The sequence below is a fragment of the Oncorhynchus keta genome, chromosome 13 (assembly GCF_023373465.1).
Source record: "Oncorhynchus keta strain PuntledgeMale-10-30-2019 chromosome 13, Oket_V2, whole genome shotgun sequence".
Taxonomy (NCBI): domain Eukaryota; kingdom Metazoa; phylum Chordata; class Actinopteri; order Salmoniformes; family Salmonidae; genus Oncorhynchus; species Oncorhynchus keta.
The window spans coordinates 10,681,129-10,700,443 of record NC_068433.1 but is presented as its reverse complement, the minus strand read 5'-3'; the positions used below and the strand labels follow the sequence as shown (position 1 = coordinate 10,700,443).

The window sequence follows — 19,315 nt, the reverse complement described above, 5'->3', positions numbered from 1 at the left end:
CTCTGTACCCACACTGTAAGGTTCCTCATCTCTGTACCCCACACTGTAAGGTCCCTCATCTCTGTACCCCACACTGTAAGGTCCCTCATCTCTGTACACCACACTGTAAGGTTCCTCATCTCTGTACACCACACTGTAAGGTCCCTCATCTCTCTACACCACACTGTAAGGTTCCTCATCTCTGTACACCACACTGTAAGGTCCCTCATCTCTGTACCCCACACTGTAAGGTCCCTCATCTCTGTACCCCACACTGTAAGGTCCCTTATCTCTGTACCCCAAACTGTAAGGTCCCTCATCTCTGTACCCCACACTGTAAGGTTCCTCATCTCTGTACCCCACACTGTAAGGTTCCTCATCTCTGTACCCCACACTGTAAGGTTCCTCATCTCTGTACCCCACACTGTAAGGTTCCTCATCTCTGTACCCCACACTGTAAGGTCCCTCATCTCTGTACCCCACACTGTAAGGTCCCTCATCTCTGTACCCCACACTGTAAGGTCCCTTATCTCTGTACCCCACACTGTAAGGTCCCCAGTCGAGCAGTGAATTTCAAACACAGACTCAACTACAAAGACCAGGGAGGTTTTCCAATGCCTTGCAAAAAAGGGCACCTATTGGTAGATGGGTATATAAAAACTGACATTCAATATTCATTTGAGCATGGTGAAGTTATTAATTACGCTTTGGATGGTGTATCAATACACCCAGTCACTACAACAATATAGGCTTTCTTCCTAACTCAGTTTCCGGAGACAAAGGAAACCGCTCAGGGATTTCACCATGAGGTTAATAGTGACTTTAAAACAGTTACAGAGTTTAATGGCTGTGATAGGAGAAAACTGAGGATGGATCAACAACATTGTAGTTACTCCACAATACTAAACTAGTTGGCAGAGTGTAAAGAAGGAAGCCTGTAAAAAAATATTCCAAAACATACATTCTGTTTGTAAATAAATGTGACAAAGCAATTAACTTTTTTGTCCTGAATACAAAGTGTTATGTTTGGGGAAAATCCAGTAGACACATTACTGAGTACCACTCTCCATTTCTTCAAGCATAATGGCGGCTGCATCATGTTATGGGTATGCTTGTAATCGTTATGGACTGGGGAGTTTTTGAGGATAAAAAAGAAACAGAATGGAGCTAAGCACAGGCAAAATCCTAGAGGAAAACCTGGTTCTGTCTGCTTTCCAGCAGACACTGGGAGATTAATTCACCGCTCAGCAGGACAATAAACTAAAACACAAGGCCAAATCTACACTTGGAATTGCTTACCAAAAGACACTGAATGTTCAAAGTGGCCGAATTACAGTTTTGACTTAAATCTACTTGAACATGTATGGTAAGACCTGAAAATGGTTGTCTAGTGTAACGGCTGTTGGTGGACGAAGGTGAGGACCAAGGTGCAGCGTGGTACGTGTTCATGTTTGTTTATTGACACTGAACACTTAATACAAACATAACAAAAGGGAATAACCGAAACAGTCCTGAAAAGTGAAAAACACTAAACAGAAATCAACTACCCACAAGACACATGTGGGAAAAAGCTACCTAAGTATGGCTCTCAATCAGAGACAACGATAGACAGCTGCCTCTGATTGAGAACCACACTGGCCAAACAACAAAGAAATACAAAACATAGAAAATGAACATAGAATGTCCACCCTAGTCACACCCTGGCCTAACCAAAATAGAGAATAAAAGCGTCTCCATGGCCAGGGCGTGACATCTAGCAATGATCAACAACCAATTAACAAAGCTTGAAGAATTTTGAAAAGAATAATGGATAAATGTTGCACAATCCAGGTGTGGAAAACTCTTAGAGACTTACCCAGAAACACTCCCAGCTGTAATCACTCTTAGAGACTTACCCAGAAACACTCCCAGCTGTAATCACTCTTAGAGACTTACCCAGAAACACTCCCAGCTGTAATCACTCTTAGAGACTTACCCAGAAACACTCCCAGCTGTAATCACTCTTAGAGACTTACCCAGAAACACTCCCAGCTGTAATCACTCTTAGAGACTTACCCAGAAACACTCCCAGCTGTAATCACTCTTAGAGACTTACCCAGAAACACTCCCAGCTGTAATCACTTGTAGAGACTTACCCAGAAACATTCCCAGCTGTAATCACTCTTAGAGACTTGCCCAGAAACACTCCCAGCTGTAATCACTCTTAGAGACTTACCCAGAAACACTCCCAGCTGTAATCACTCTTAGAGACTTACCCAGAAACACTCCCAGCTGTAATCACTCTTAGAGACTTACCCAGAAACACTCCCAGCTGTAATCACTCTTAGAGACTTGCCCAGAAACACTCCCAGCTGTAATCACTCTTAGAGACTTACCCAGAAACACTCCCAGCTGTAATCACTCTTAGAGACTTGCCCAGAAACACTCCCAGCTGTAATCACTCTTAGAGACTTACCCAGAAACACTCCCAGCTGTAATCACTCTTAGAGACTTACCCAGAAACACTCCCAGCTGTAATCACTCTTAGAGACTTACCCAGAAACACTCCCAGCTGTAATCACTCTTAGAGACTTGCCCAGAAACACTCCAAGTTGTAATTGCTGCCAAAGGTGCTTCTGAAAAGTATGGAGTCAGGGGTATGAATCCTCAATAAATGAGCACACATTTAAAAAAAATTATAAGAATTGTTTTAATGGGTTATGTGTAGATGGGTCATTTTATTCATTCCACAATGTGGAATAAGTCCAAGGGTGTGAATACTTTCGGAAAGGATCTCTATTTAGTGTTTAGGCTAGTATATTATGTCACATTGGGGCCATCTGGGCAAACGGCTTCGTGAGTATTCACTCTTGAGAGTTTTCCTCACGTCTGCCTCGGAGAGCGAAATCACATGGTCGTCCAGACCAACGAGAGTCTTCCAGGTTAGTTCAGTGTTGTCCGCCTCGAAGCATAAACATGTATTATGCTTGTCTGGGAGCGAAGCCTCGATGGACACGGCTGGATTTTCCTCTGTAGTCCGTAATAGCCGGTAATCCTTGCCACATGTGCCACACGTCTTAGTTGTCATACTGTGATTCCAGTTCGAGTCTATATTTGATTAGATCTTTTTGTGTCCCTAATGAATTTTCGGCGCTTGTGCCTGCTTGCCTTGTACACATCAATGTCACCGGTGATGAATGCTGCAGTACGGGCCGTCAGCACGGATCTCACTGTTAACCCAGGGTTTTTGGTTGGGTTATGTTCGGATTGTTATTTTAAGTTCAACATCATCAACACATTTCCCGATGAAACCTGTGACTGATGATGTCTAATCCATTGATGCTAAAGGATGAGTCCTGGGCGGATGAGTCCTGGGCGGATGAGTCCTGGGCGGACGAGTCCTGGGCGGATGAGTCTTCGAACATATTCCAATCAATACCATCAAAGCAATCCTGCAGCATTGAGTCCACCTCCTCCATTCAGCGCCTCACTATTCTCTCTGTTGGTTGGTCCTCTTGAGTAGCTGTTTGTAGGCGTGGAGTAGGAACAGAGATATGTGATCTGATTGGCCAAAGTGGGGGTGGAGGATTGTTGCGGATGTTTATGTAAACATGGTCTAGTACACGTAGCTCTCGTGTGGGACAGGAGACATGCTTATGATATTTTGGAAGGACTCGTTTTAGGTTTGCCTAGATTAAATATCCTGCGATGATAAAGACTGCTTCTGTGTGAGAGGATTCTTGCTGGCTAATGGTCTCATACAGTCCGCTGAGTACCACCGTGGTGTTGGCTTGTGGTGGTATGTAAACATTGGTGTTGATAACAGACATGAATTCCTTCGGCAGATAGTAGGGATAGTAGGGCCGGCATTTTAACATCCGAAACTCCGGATTGCTTGAGATGACTTCCACATTATTACACCAAGAAGAGAAAGCTCCTCCCCCTTACTCTTGCCACAGGCCGCTGTTCGATCCATGAGAAAAATGGAGAACCCATCTTTCAGTGTCGTTTCCGTCAGCCATGTTAACTTGAAGACAAAAACACAGCATTCCTTGATGTCTCGTTGTGATGTTAGCTGCATTCTGAGTTCGTCCACTTTATTATCCCATGTTTGGACATTAGCCAGAATAATGTACCCCACGACGTTTCAGCCTCGCTCGGAAGTCTGCTTTTTTAAAATTTTCTTAGCTGGCGCTTGCTTCGTTCATCTCGATCGTGTGATCACATAACAGTTAAACCCGTTGTACATGGGCGCTTGCTTCGTTCATCTCGATCGTGTGATCCAGATGGCCAGAAGAATTTGGTGGTTGTAGGAAATTCGAACATAAGCGTAGAAATACACATGAAATAGCCAAGTGGAGAGGGAGCCGGCGTCACATGTTTAAATATGGAGGAATACAATTGGTTGTCCTTCATTCAGATATAAAAGGTACACGTGCAAATGTACAGCACATTTGGACCCAGAAGATGGTACATGAAGCAACAGTGTCTAACTGTTGTTTTTATTTTTACTTTATTTAACCAGGCAAGTCAGTTAAGAAAAAATTATTATTTTCAATGACGGCCTAGGAACAGTGGGTTAACTGCCTGTTCAGGGGCAGAACGACAGAATTGTAACTTGTCAGCTCGGGGGTTTGAACTTGCCAACTTACCGGTTACTAGTCCACCGCTCTAACCACTAGGCTAGCCTGCCGCCCTGTACCCTATGGTTGGTTGCGCATTGGTTTCAAGTGGATGGTGAGGGCACTCTCCACTGACCGACTTCTACTGCAGTGGGACTGAATCCTGGGTCACGATTCACTAGAGATCGCTGCAGGTATGGCAGCCCTCATAGAGATATGTAATCACATATTAATAACACAGTACACTTTGTGACAGTGCATTCTAGTGTTAAAAGTTAGTTCACTAGTTGCTACATAATTATTTAGATGTGTGTTATATAGTATTATCAAAGGGCTGCATTGATGCTTATTAAGTGTACTGAGGGCATTGCCCCTCTCTCCTCCCTCCCTCTTTGGCCTAAGCTGAGGTGAGTGTGCCTTTCACTGATGAGGAGAGGGGGTGGGTGACTCTGGTTCCAGCTCGGTCAGCTCACCACCCACCCACTGGGACGCAAGCAGCCCCCCCCCCCCTCTCTCACACACACACGTTCGCACAGGCACACACACACACTGGCCTCCACTCTGGCCTGGGGTGACTCAAATAGCCTCAGACTCCCAACTAGCACCAGTAACCCAGTCTTCTGCATGCACATGCCCTAAAAACGCTGAGTGGTCATTTCAAACCTCCTGCCCCTCAACACCCTGCTGCCCGCCCTATCCCCCAATAGCCCCGAAATGCTCACGGGTCGGTACACAGGTTGTGCGTGTCTATGAGAGAGAGAGAGAGAGAGAGAGAGAGAGAGAGAGAGAGAGGGGGGGGGTAGAGAGAGGAAGAGAGAGGTAGAGAGAGGTAGAGAGAGAGAGGTAGAGAGAGGTAGAGAGAGAGAGAGAGAGAGATAGAGAGGTAGAGAGAGAGAGGTAGAGAGAGAGAGGTAGAGAGAGAGAGGTAGAGAGAGAGAGGTAGAGAGAGAGAGAGGTAGAGAGAGAGAGAGGTAGAGAGAGGTAGAGAGAGAGGTAGAGAGAGGTAGAGAAAGAGGTAGAGAGAGGTAGAGAGAGAGAGGTAGAGAGGTAGAGAGAGGTAGAGAGAGAGGGAGAGAGGGAGAGAGGTAGAGAGAGAATTAAGTGTTGTTAAATAACTTTTTTTTATTTTTTTTACAGACGACACGAAAACAGACAAAGAACACATGTATTGACCATTTCTAAGATCCCGATCTGTACGAACCTTGAACCCACTTAAGACAGACCTTATACAGTTTCCCCATTTGACTGACAGCCATAGTAAACCTTAAACCAGGTGAACCTCCCACTGTCCCTTCTTACCTCCCCCCTCCAGAATGTGACACACAGGCATCAGGTTGACCTAATGCTGAGATGCTGTCCCAGAGTATTTCCTTGCTCGTTTACCACCTGATCCACTGGAGAAGGTATCATAACATGCTTTCTTATTTTTAGAGTCAGAGCCGAGGGCCTGAAATATTAGACCCTTTCTGTAAATCCCAAAAGGCCTGGGCGAGGGAACAGCATATTCCCTGCATGAAGCATGAGAAAAGGCAATCTGCAGTACAATAGTGTTTTTAAAAATGTGCCCCAAAAATAGTTTCTGGAGAGACTTTATTACATGGAGCTTGTTCACTGGTTGGTTTGTGTGAGTCTGCTGTTGGTCAGAGAGTGTGTGTCTGTGTTTTGACAAAATGGCCGTTGACTGACGTGTGTTCTCTTTGACGACCACCCTCACCACAGGCCGTCCTCGCCGACCTTTCAACTATGAAGGTCATGCCCCTCATCCAGATCTTTCTGTTCGCCACTGTCATCTGAAGACCTGTGTGTATGTATGTGTGTATGTGTGGTGGTGTGGGGGGCATGTTTCCATGCCAACGCCAGCGATCATCCATCAGTCAGAGATGCCAACCACACATTGTATGAAAGGCAAAAAAAAGACCTCTGAAACCATGTATATTGATCCTGCCATATTCCTTTGACTGGGTCAAAGTTGCATGTCCTTGCATTTCTGCATGCTACAGAAATAGTTATTGACATGTATCATATTATTAGATATATTATACAGTATGTAAGTCTAGCCCTCAGATAAGCTAAGCTAACCTAACCTCCTTAAGCTATGCCCTCTGGGTAAGATGATACATAGAGTATGCCAAATTCTTGGAACCAGCTTGAGGAGTCCAATGAAAGCTGGATGGCATGGAACAGTATTGTATTGGGTTGTAATTGGCATTGTGAGAGAGGGCAGTGGTAGCTCTCTACAGTGGAACCATTGATACGTGTTGATGAAACACTGATACGTGTTTAAATGGGGTCTTAAAGGTCCTATTTTAGTGAACCCTCCAATAATAACCCTGCTGCCGTGCGCCGGTTAACTCAAACCAATTATATCAGTTGATTATCTAGGTCTTAATTAATAATCTTAACAATTAATAGGTCTTAATAACTAATATTATGTTTGTTTTTAATATGCAAGATATTATAATAAGAGATGACTTGTGTTTATAAGTATTACAATACTATGAGTTTTTTGTCTCAGTATTGTTTTATACATAAAACAATTATGTTGTAGAAAAATGTTCTATGGATTTCTTGAATTATTGCATTCACATTCTATATTTAAGCAATAAGGCACGAGGGGGTGTGGTATATTGACAATTTACCACAGCTAAGGGCTGTTCTTAACCACAACGCATCATGGAGTGCCTGGACACACCCCTTAGCCGTGGTATATTGGCTACCCCTTGGGGCGGCAGGTTAGCCTAGTGGTTAGAGCGTTGGACTAGTAACCCCCGAGCTGGTACAAGGTACAAATCTGTCGTTCTGCCCCTGAACAGGCAGTTACCCCACTGTTCCGAGGCCGTCATTGAAAATAAGAATTTGTTCTTAACTGACTGCCTAGTTAAATAAAGGTAAAATTTAAATTAAATATACCAAAACCCCCCGAGGTGCCTTATTGCTATTATAAACTGGTTACCAACGTAATTAGAGCAGTAAAAATAATGTGTTTTGTCATACCTGTGGAATACGGTCTGATATACCATGGCTTTTAGCCAATCAGCATTCAGGGCTCGACCCACCCAGTTTATAATTGTATTTGTCTCATACTAGTTGATCCCATAACCTATTTTATTCAGTTTTGTACCCATCATCAAATGTATCTGCCCAGGTTACCTACGTTTCTTTCTATGTCAATGATATCAATGTTGCTGAGTTAAGGGGATATGAATCAATCATAGCATGTTTTATTTTTGTTTTTCAATGAAAATACAATGAGAATAACTGTATATCTACTAGTTTGTATATTCAATTTGACTTATCCTCTGTAGAATAGCTTAAAACCTTGACATACTCATTATTCCACCCCCCCCCGCAACGTAACATATGGCTCCAGGATCTCTGTTTGGCAGACTCCGTCCATTCTGCCACAGCAGTAGCATATTCCATCGTCCAACATAATGAAATGTCAGTCTTCTTATTGAATAGTGTAAATATTTGGACGTGGCGTACTGTACTTTGGCCACTCACCAGAGCATTGAGCCCGAGGAGTCAGTAGGCAGAAGCAGTAATTGACAGGTAGCAGCACTGAGTGACTACACATGGTCCGCCCCCAGTACCTCAGAGCATCTGCTCTGCCTTCCCTCCATTCTGTACGCTCCTATCCAATTATGCTGCTCTTCTTTTTACTGCCCTTCTTCCTTCTTCCTCTCTCTCATGCTGGTCGCTGCGGTCTGGTCATGCCTGCTACATCTTGCTACCCGTCTAACCCAGACTCCCACGGCCATTCCTGCTTATCGCCGCTCGCCACGGGGGCTGCTGGCTTCCCCTTTGGATTCCCTTCGTCTCCCCCACTGGACAAGACACCACCTTTGGCTCCTTGCAACAGCGCCCCCTTTGGTTGAAAGAATGCACTGCAGGAAGGATGTGCCATGATTACTGTCATTCCATCCGTCATCACTCTGGCTCTTCCCGTTGTTGAAAGATTACATGTAGATGGCTCTATCAGGTTGCCTGTCTCACTTACTTGTGACACTGTCAATATAATATGTGCAAGTACGGTCCAGTTGATAGTAATGACACAGATATGGGAATAGTGGGACAAATATATTCGTTTCAATGTCAAACAAGCAGAGGGGCGGACTGGGGACTAGAAATCGGCCCTGGAATTTCTATCAAGCAGGTCCATTTTTTCAACTTGAGGCCACCATAATTAGCTAGATTATTTTGCCTGCCTAAACAAAACAAGTTAGACTGGCCCACTGGGCTAACGATGAATCTGTCCATCTGGCATTTGTTTTAGGCTATAACATGAAAATGTAGCCTATAATTTGCCACTGTTTGAATGTACAGAAGCCTATATGCATATGAGTCATTACTATTAGTCTAATGAAATGTATAGCCTAAATGGGGATATATTAGCCTACTGTAGCCTGGCTAACAATTTTCTTCAGACCATGAATGCAGACTTCCCACTGGGCACACACTGCTTTAATCAACGTTGTGTCCATGTCATTTCAACGTGGAATAGACATTGAATTGACGTCTGTGCCAAATGGGTTTATGGGCTACTGCATTAAAATCGGTCTCCTAATATCATTTTTTAAATGTTTTAATTAAACCCGCTGTCATCTGACAGCTAATACTATGATTTTATTTTGTTGCCAATAGGCTACATTAACTGTTGTGGGTTTTTGCTCCCAACCCAGTTGTTGCTGACCTGATTGTTTATCAACCGACTATCTATTATCATCGTGTGTGCTAAATTTTGGTTGGAGTGAAAATGTACAGGATGACTCGCCGAAAACAGGGTTAGAGACCTCGGGGCTACAGAAATGCTGGCCAATGCATTGTTTGATCGATACACGCTGATCTATACATGTATGAGACGCGTGTTAAAAAGTGGCAAAGGATGTCTCGATTAACCAATCACACTCTGCCATGTTGGACAGTCTGACCAATGACAGAGCTCAGCAAGGAGGAAACCGTGGATGATTCGATAGGTGTCGCACAATGGGAAGCAAAACAAATAGGGAAGTGGCAGATGAACCTCGTCAAGGTGTCGAGAAAACACCCACGAAGTTGCTGAGAATTCCTCTGCTTTGAAGGCAGTTGAACATAGGGACAAGCCCCTGGGGGAAAGTGAGTCTTTGGCGTGGGCTTCCGCAGTGTTCAGAACACGACACTATGTAGCCGCCAAACCCCCACGGCAAATTGTTACTATGTAGCCTAGCATATCATCCCCGCGTAAAAACTCCTCCACACATCAGGGAAAGAATGGGCGAGTTCGTTTTGAATCGGTCGGTGCCCCGGGTGAACCGAGTTTACGTATTTTAGACGATTCCGTTCGTCCTAAAGAGAGATAAACCATCCGGGGCAGCGGGCAATGCAAAACGAACTCGCTCAATACATTTGCTGTGGTTGATGTCTAGTGACCGACTTCCGCCCCATGTCTTCAGTTCTGCATCAGCCGGCAAGCAGTTGAGCTACGACGCCAGGGGAGGTAGACGAACAGATGTTGTCAAACGAAGGAATGGAAACTTGACATTAACTTTTAATAGGAAAAGATAGTAAACGTCGTCGTGGTCAGCTGTCGTATGTGGACGCGGTGGTGAAACTGGAGGGGATAGGGCGACAGGGAGAAGCTGATGAATACGTTTCATTTGAGGAGGCGGACCCCTCACTGCGTCTTCGATATGCTGAAAGCAGGCCCGGTGTGTTCATACTGTATGTGGAAGTACAGATAGGTTACTATTCTGTCTTTATTCAATCATGAGGATCGGATACATTGTCCTTTAAACCGCGTTGGACACACCGCGTATTATTTCCTGGCAGCGAGCTTGAGCCAATTCATTTGGTCGTGTGTTTTTTCAGACGGAAGATACCATACCTCTACCCATTTGCACTTTTTTCTTTGGAAGTTGACTTCAAAGTAGAGTGTGCTACCGGTTTGTCTCATAGAGCGAGCTTGAAATCGTTCTATAAGATCTGAGTAACGCATGAGGGGAGTCGCTTGAGGTCTAGCCTACTTCATGCCACGCACTGGAGCAGGCCTATCATTTTTGGATGGACTTTTGAAGTATTATGGCCTAATTTTTGACGTTGCGAACTCTTGAATTAGATATTTTTTTTGTAGATAGGCCTAGCCTATTCATTGTCATTATCTACAGCCTATAGATGCAAATAGTGGAGCATTTCTAAACACCAACAGCTCCTAGTCTATTTCGCTGTTATCTATTCATATGTGGTATTTATCTAAACACAGCGGGTTTTTTAAAGGTGATGCATTTTATCTAACTGTCGTCTGACGTTTCATTCTTGTGGCTCGACATATTCGAATATTTATACCCCAAACGCAATTCTCCAGGTAGTCTTTACACCCGGCGGAATCCTTGGAGAAAGCGTTCCATTTCGGAATAGACGTTATTTTTGTATTTATTCTCTCTTCACACGGAAAATAATTAGTGGCTCCCCCCACGATGAGTTACTTCTACCAAGCAGTGCTTCTATTGCTACGTGGACTCGTCATCTCTGCAGTACTGGGATTGGAAAGCAGTTACTCAACCGATCTTTCGACCCGTGCTTCTAATGCCGCAATTGTAGCCACTACAGGTAAGTGTGCCAATCCAAGAAACACTGTTACCGATTATTCACGCGTGTTTATCGCTTCGCATTCTCGCATAATGCCACCCTGACGCACAGTCATTCTGAGAGACTGATGGTAAGCTGGAGTTGTCTACGTAGGCAGTCACCTTTCCCTGTTAGGTTCTTGATCGCACCTTATTTCTAAGAGTGCAACCCAAGCTGTACTGTATAGGCTAATAAATAGTATAGGCCTACTATTGAAATAGATAAATGAGGCTGTCTGCTCATTCACAGGATTTCCCATTGTTTTCAGGTTTTCGCTCTGTCACCCTGTTTTAATAGAAAGAACATCCAACTTTGTTGTTTTAAGTCCACAACAATGCTTAAACCACCTTCGACATCTCTAAAGGCATTTTCACACTGCATTGTTCTTAGTCCCAGGCTGTCTTGGGCTAATGAGTAGCGCAGCGGTCTAAGGCTATGCATCTCAGTGCTTGAGGCGTCACTACAGACACCCTGGTTCGAATCCAGGCTGGTTCACAACCGGCCGTGATTGGGAGTCCCATAGGGCGGCGCACAATTGGCCCAGCTTTGTCTGGGTTTGGCCGATGTAGGCCGTCATTGTAAATAAGAATTTGTTCTTAACTGACATGAAGGTTACATTTTTTTTTGTTGCCCCAGGTTAGACTGGCCCTGGGCCAGCTTGTGTTCACACAAACATTTATTTACCCTGGACTAAGCTTTAGCCCTGGGCTAAGGATTCACACGTATATTCCAAAGCCCTGGGATAACTGACAAGCACAACATGCACCCAACATTCTATCTCTGTCACGCACCAGTGTTATAATGTTATAAGACCGTTATTAACACATTTTTCCCCCTTTTGCTTCTGGATTAGCATTTGATTTCCAACAGTGATGGTTTGTATAAATGTTACTGTCTGACCTCTGAAACAATGTTTCACTTTTGAAATTCGATCTCGCCCCTGTACAGAGAACGCTGTGCAGTGCACAAACGAGACATCGACTTTTCGGATTCAGGCGAAATCGTGCAATAAGTATTATCTTGGATATATCTAATTACATGTCAATATGAAAGCTATGGAAACAGAGGAAAATGTAGCTTTTTCTGTCCTTAGAGCTACAGAGTTTGGGGGAGGTTCTACTGATGTTCAGTTTGAGAGGGAGAGTGCGAAGATGAGGAGGACCAGAGGTTAGCTTGCTACTGCTTGAATTGATTTTAATAAAAACAATATGTTTCGTTGCCCATAATGAAGCTATTTATGAGTTATTAACCTCACAAGTCATTTTCAAGTAATTTACATATCTTCCATCACTATGATGCGGCAGCCGGAGAGAGAGATGGACAGTTCATGGGTGCTGAAAGTAGGCTAATTTGAGAAGATATATTAATTTAAGCATTTTAATTTGACCTTAGGCTACTAACAACAAGAGGGCTTTGTGTTGGAGCCTATTTCTTCCTATTCAAGAAATAAGAGGTAGGCCTACCTGTTTGATATACAACATTATAATCGACTATCTATAGACTTTGTCAGCCAATTCGTTCAATCACTGTGCACCTCTTCAATAGCTGTGTCACTGAAGCGCTTAGTGTGTTAAGTTAAAACCAGGGCTTGAATTGAGGGGTGTATCTGAGGCTATTGTGGGTTTTGTTCAAGAACATGTCTAAAAGCATAGGCCTACCCTTTGTTAGCTTAAGATAAAACCAAAAATATTGGACCTGTTTATATAAAACGATCTATAACGACGCTTTAGTTCACAATGAACAAGAAACAAGCTGTAAAAATGTCGGGCGGCAGGTAGCCTAGTGGTTAGAGCGGTGGGCCAGTAACCTAAATGTTGCTGGATCAAATCCCAGAGCTGAACAAAGCAGTTAACCCACTGTTCCCCTGTAGGCCATCATTGTAAATAAGAATTTGTTCTTAACTGACGTCCCTAGTTAAATAAAAATAAAATGTAAAATAAAAAAATAAAAGTGTGACTCCAGTCCAGTTTGTCTCTGACATTTGGACCTTCAGTAGCCCAGGAGACATTTAAATTGTATTTATTTTTTTGCTTGGTGTGTGATTCTGTCACTATCAATGGACTTTCGACATTTCAATAGGGCTATTAAACAACATACTAACTCTAAATGTGACCTGTTTAAAGAAGCTAGGTGTATGTCGCAAGTCACTACTTTACAGGAGAGACATTATACTGTATATAATGTCAAAATCCATTTTTGGGGCTGAAATGCCTTCTGGAACATGTGAATTTTTTAATTTGATATAGTGTGTGTTTACCAGAGATGGTAATGTGAAGAATAGAGGTCGACCGATTAATCGTAATGGCCGATTAATTAGGGTAATTTTGGATGCCGATATTGCCAAATAAAAAATAAAATAATATATATTGTACACCTTGTATTTCATCTTTATTTAACCAGGCAAGTCAGTTAAGAACACATTCTTATTTTCAATGACGGCCGAGGAACAGTGGGTTAACTGCCTGTTCAGGGGCAGAACGACAGATTTTGACCGTGTCAGCTCTGGGATTCAATCTTGCAACCTTACAGTTAACTAGTCCAATGCTCTAACCACCTGCCTCACGAGGAGCCTGCCTGTTACGCGAATGCAGTAAGAAGCCAAGGTAAGTTACTAGCTAGCATTAAACTTAATCAATCATAATCACTAGTTATATATAACTACACATGGTTGATGATATTACTCGTTTATCTAGCGTGTCCTGCATTGCATATAATCGATGCAGTGCGCATTCGCGAAAAAGGACTGTCATTGCTCCAACGTGTACCTAACCATAAACATCAATGCCTTTCTTAAAATCAATACACACAAGTATATATTTTTAAACCTGCATATTTAGCTAAAAGAAATCCAGGTTAGCAGGCAATATTAACCAGGTAAAACTGTCACTTCTCTTGCGTTCATTGCACACAGAGTCAGGGTGAATGCAACAGTTTGGGCCGCCTGGCTCATTGTGAACTAATTTGCCAGAATTTTACGTAATTATGACATAACATTGAAGGTTGTGCAATGTAACAGGAATATTTAGAATGATGGATGCCACCCCTTAGATAAAATAGGTAACGGTTCCGTATTTCACTGAAAGAATAAACGTTTTGTTTTCGAGATGATAGTTTCTGGATTCGACCATATTAATGACCTACGGCTCGCATTTCTGTGTGTTATTATGTTATAATTAAGTCTATGATTTGATAGAGCAGTCTGACTGAGCGATGGTAGGCACCAGCAGGCTCATAAGCATTCATTCAAACAGCAGGGAGTCTTGTTTTCAGATTAGCCTTGTTAAAATCCCCAGCTACAATCAAATCAAATTTATTTATATAGCCCTTCGTACATCAGCTGATATCTCAAAGTGCTGTACAGAAACCCAGCCTAAAACCCCAAACAGCAAACAATGCAGGTGTAAAAGCACGGTGGCTAGGAAAAACTCCCTAGAAAGGCCAAAACCTAGGAAGAAACCTAGAGAGGAACCGGGCTATGTGGGGTGGCCAGTCCTCTTCTGGCTGTGCCGGGTAGAGATTATAACAGAACATGACCAAGATGTTCAAATGTTCATAAATGACCAGCATGGTCGAATAATAATAAGGCAGAACAGTTGAAACTGGAGCAGCAGCACAGTCAGGTGGACTGGGGACAGCAAGGAGCCATCATGTCAGGTAGTCCTGGGGCACGGTCCTAGGGCTCAGGTCCTCCGAGAGAGAGAAAGAAAGAGAGAATTAGAGAGAGCATATGTGGGGTGGCAAGTCCTCTTCTGGCTGTGCCGGGTGGAGATTATAACAGAACGTGGCCAAGATGTTCAAATGTTCATAAATGACCAGCATGGTTGAATAATAGTAAGGCAGAACAGTTGAAACTGGAGCAGCAGCATGGCCAGGTGGACTGGGGACAGCAAGGAGTCATCATGTCAGGTAGTCCTGGGACATGGTCCTAGGGCCCAGGCCAGTTGAAACTGGAGCAGCAGCATGGCCAGGTGGACTGGGGACAGCAAGGAGTCATCATGTCAGGTAGTCCTGGGGCATGGTCCTAGGGCTCAGGTCCTCCGAGAGAGAGAAAGAAAGAGAGAAGGAGAGAATTAGAGAACGCACACTTAGATTCACACAGGACACCGAATAGGACAGGAGAAGTACTCCAGATATAACAAACTGACCCTAGCCCCCCGACACATAAACTACTGCAGCATAAATACTGGAGGCTGAGACAGGAGGGGTCAGGAGACACTGTGGCCCCATCCGAGGACACCCCGGACAGGGCCAAACAGGAAGGATATAACCCCACCCACTTTGCCAAAGCACAGCCCCCACACCACTAGAGGGATATCTTCAACCACCAACTTACCATCCTGAGACAAGGCCGAGTATAGCCCACAAAGATCTCCGACACGGTACAACCCAGGGGGGGGCGCCAACCCAGACAGGCCGACCACAACAGTGAATCAACCCACCCAGGTGACGCACCCCCCAGGGACGGCACGAGAGAGCCCCAGCAAGCCAGTGACTCAGCCCCGTAACAGGGTTAGAGGCAGAGAATCCCAGTGGAAAGAGGGGAACCGGCCAGGCAGAGACAGCAAGGGCGGTTCGTTGCTCCAGAGCCTTTCCGTTCACCTTCCCACTCCTGGGCCAGACTACACTCAATCATATGACCCACTGAAGAGATGAGTCTTCAGTAAAGACTTAAAGGTTGAGACCGAGTTTGCGTCTCTGACATGGGTAGGCAGACCGTTCCATAAAAATGGAGCTCTATAGGAGAAAGCCCTGCCTCCAGCTGTTTGCTTAGAAATTCTAGGGACAATTAGGAGGCCTGCGTCTTGTGACCGTAGCGTACGTGTAGGTATGTACGGCAGGACCAAATCAGAGAGGTAGGTAGGAGCAAGCCCATGTAATGCTTTGTAGGTTAGCAGTAAAATGAGTGCCTATAAGAACATCCAATAGTCAAAGGTATATGAAATACAAATGGTATAGAGAGAAATAGTCCTATAATTCCTATAATAACTACAACCTAAAACTTCTTACCTGGGAATATTGAAGACTCATGTTAAAAGGAACCACCAGCTTTCATATGTTCTCATGTTCTGAGCAAGGAACTCAAACGTTAGCTTTCTTACATGGCACATATTGCACTTTTACTTTCTTCTCCAACACTTTGTTGTTGCATTATTTAACCCAAAATGAACATGTTTCATTATTTACTTGAGGCTAAATTGATTTTATTGATGTATTATATTAAGTTAAAATAAGTGTTCATTCAGTATTGTTGTAATTGTCATTATTACTAATACATAAAAAATAAAGATGAAAAAAAAATAGTCCGATTTAATCAGTATCGTCTTTTTTGGTCCTCCAATAATCGTTATCGGCGTTGAAAAATCATCAAAATAACAACATGACCTGCACCAAGTCAGATTAGGATAAAGGCCAAGGACTAGATACAGGTATTTTTACCTGGAGTTTCCCTTATTGTAGGCTACTACTTTCAACACTTTTAGTCTTCAAATCTTTGGTTGTTTACTACACTACCTTACTCACTCTGTTTAGCACATCGCCTCAGGGGAATTCTTAAAGAGATGGGTGGGGCTAAGGCTTAAGAGGGTGTGAATGATGCCGAATAGGTGTCGAAAAAGAAAGGCTCTCCAGTAGGTGTAACAATATTTTAAGGCCCATTTACTCAAAGTGGTGTTACAAGTTTATCTACTTTCAAAGCAGAATTACTTTCTCATTGTTCCTCATTTGCAGTGTATGATATACTATTTTGTAGCTCTGAGTCTCTACTCTTATCCAATGTAAAAAAACAAACACCAAAAAAACCTTTTCAGACCGAATCGAGGCGGTTGGTCCCAAATCAGTCAGGATCAAGCCAGGTAGCCTGAAAAGGAACCAAAATAAATTGTTCATGGATATATTCTGTCATTTAAGAAATAAATTGTGACGCGTTTGTGACATGCGACTTTCGCCAGTCTTTGGTTTGAGGAACATGTGGTGAGCTATGCACGCCTAGTTTGTTGTTTTATAGGCAAGCAGCTGCTCTTATATTCCCCATAACCTAATCACAGCCAACACATCTGTTTTGTAACAACAATATCATGGAATAAAATAGAATAATTTTAGAAAATGATAGTTTCCCAAATTAAAAAAGGTTACTGCATATAGACCTACCTGATGATATGCGGCTGCTGTGTTAAACAACTGATGGCTTTTTATCGAATTCATTGTTGCCCGGATACTTCAATTGTAACTGGTTCTGTTGAGCTCCATGTTTACAGTTGATAGACAACTTCATCACAGTTCCAAACTTAGACAATCATAATTAAAAAAAAACAACAACAGCCTGTATAGAAATTAAAAGGTCTCTGGTGCTGCAGCACGCGGCAGGGTAGCCTAGTGGTTAGAGCGTTGGACTAGTAACCGGAAGGTTGCAAGTTCAAATCCCCGAGCTGACAAGGTACAAATCTGTCATTCTGCCCCTGAACAGGCAGTTAACCCACTGTTCCTAGGCCGTCATTGAAAATAAGAATTTGTTCTTAACTGACTTGCCTGGTTAAATAAAGGTTAAATAAAAATGCGCTCATTCGTTGTCATGCTCTGTTGTGGTATTAAGAAATATTCTGCTTGTCTCCAGTCATGTAAAACGACGTAGAATTGAATGAAATGCGTCTTTAAAAGGCATTTCCCCCCCTTTTTTTTCTCAGACCGCAAATAAGATGATGGGTTCATACAGTCCTTTTATTATAATTCTATAGTCTTTTCATCCACAGCCTCGTGGCTACTTTTCCATATAATGCTTACAAAATAAATAACAGTTTCTAAAACTGCATCTCTAAGGCTCTGGTCTGTCCTAGGTGTGACTGCAAACGGTAGGCATGTTCTTCTGCTATCAACTCATAATGCAAACAAAGTGTTCTTTCTAGTGTTCAGGTAGAGTCGTGTAAAATATACATTTTACTGAAGGCAAAAGGCCATCCATTTTTTATTTCAGAGATGTCTTGATTTTTCTCCAGGTATCCCTCATTTATAAATAACATTTATAACACTTGGCTAAGTGAGAAGATTTTAGAGCCAGCTTGCATAGTCACCATTTCTGTTAGGCATAGCGACCAATGTTTCTGCATGGATGAAAGTATGTCGTTTTTTTATCCTCGGATGGAAGGAGAAATGTCACGGTACTTATCAAAATAAGGTGCAGAACGTCATGCAGCATATGGAAATTAGGTGACAGGGCAGCTTTTGTGATTGGACAGCGAGCATTCTAGGTGTTGTTCTTGACCCTGTTTCACACTGGCAATGTGTTTCTGGGGCTAACCCTGAAAATTCGGTGCTAACCCTGCTCCGGAACAGGGCCAGCTAGCCCTGGGCTAAGGTTGGTGCTAGCCCACTTTAGAATGTGCAAGTGTGAACACTCGTTAGCCTCGGGCTAAAATCTCCGGTGTGAAGGTGCAGTATGAACGCATTAAGACATTTAGCTTTTTGAGTGTAGTTACCTTTTAATTCAAGTGTTCAGGCACCTAGCACTGTTGTTAGGTTCGCAGTGTTTCTGTAGCACACATGAAGATGGAGTTTGTAACAACAACAAAAAAAGGCCACCGGATAGAAGCAAATGATCCTGATGTCATTCTATAGGCTACTTTGTAGCTCGTTAACATTTCATTGAGAAGTCTTTTGGGAAAGGCTTTCCGTCTACCAGAAGACAGTTAGGTCTGTCATTACCATCTCTATATTGTTCCTGTTCCTAATTTGTTTGAAACCTGGACTTTTTTTTAAACGTCATATTGAGGCATGTCTTACCTTTTGCTTCAAAGTAGCTGAGCCAAAATCACACCATTCTAAATGTTGAGGGAAATGTTTCCTGAAGACTTCGTCATAAATCTCCGGTATTGGATTTCTGATCCGCTTTCTTTCATTGTCTAGCAGCCAAAGGCATTATCATAGTCATATTAGTTCTCCATGATAGTTGTTTGAACTTTAGATCTGTCAACATTTCTAATGGTTATTGCCATATCTGTCCGTCAAATCGCTGCACGTGTGTTTTTAGAACGGTGTTTTTTCCCCCCCGCAAATTGCATTGTGGAACAGCGCCTGGGAAGAAATAATGGTTTATCAACATTTTTTTTAAGCTAAATATTCTGATCTCTTCCATCAGCCTT

The 19,315-nt window shown here is 43.1% G+C and overlaps 1 protein-coding gene across 2 annotated transcripts in view; it reads left to right on the top strand.

Annotated features, from left to right (window-relative positions):
• Positions 1–9,639: 9,639 nt before the first annotated feature.
• LOC118372772 (stromal interaction molecule 2-like) overlaps positions 9,640–19,315 on the top strand; it is a 101,882-nt gene continuing 92,206 nt past the window's right edge. The window contains exon 1 of one of the 2 annotated variants that reach the window (XM_052459312.1): positions 9,640–11,165. In XM_052459312.1, the coding sequence (XP_052315272.1) occupies positions 11,033–11,165 (133 nt within the window). In that variant the 5' untranslated portion in view covers positions 9,640–11,032. The remainder of the gene's footprint in view (positions 11,166–19,315) is intronic. The other variant, XM_052459313.1, reaches the window with a different exon arrangement.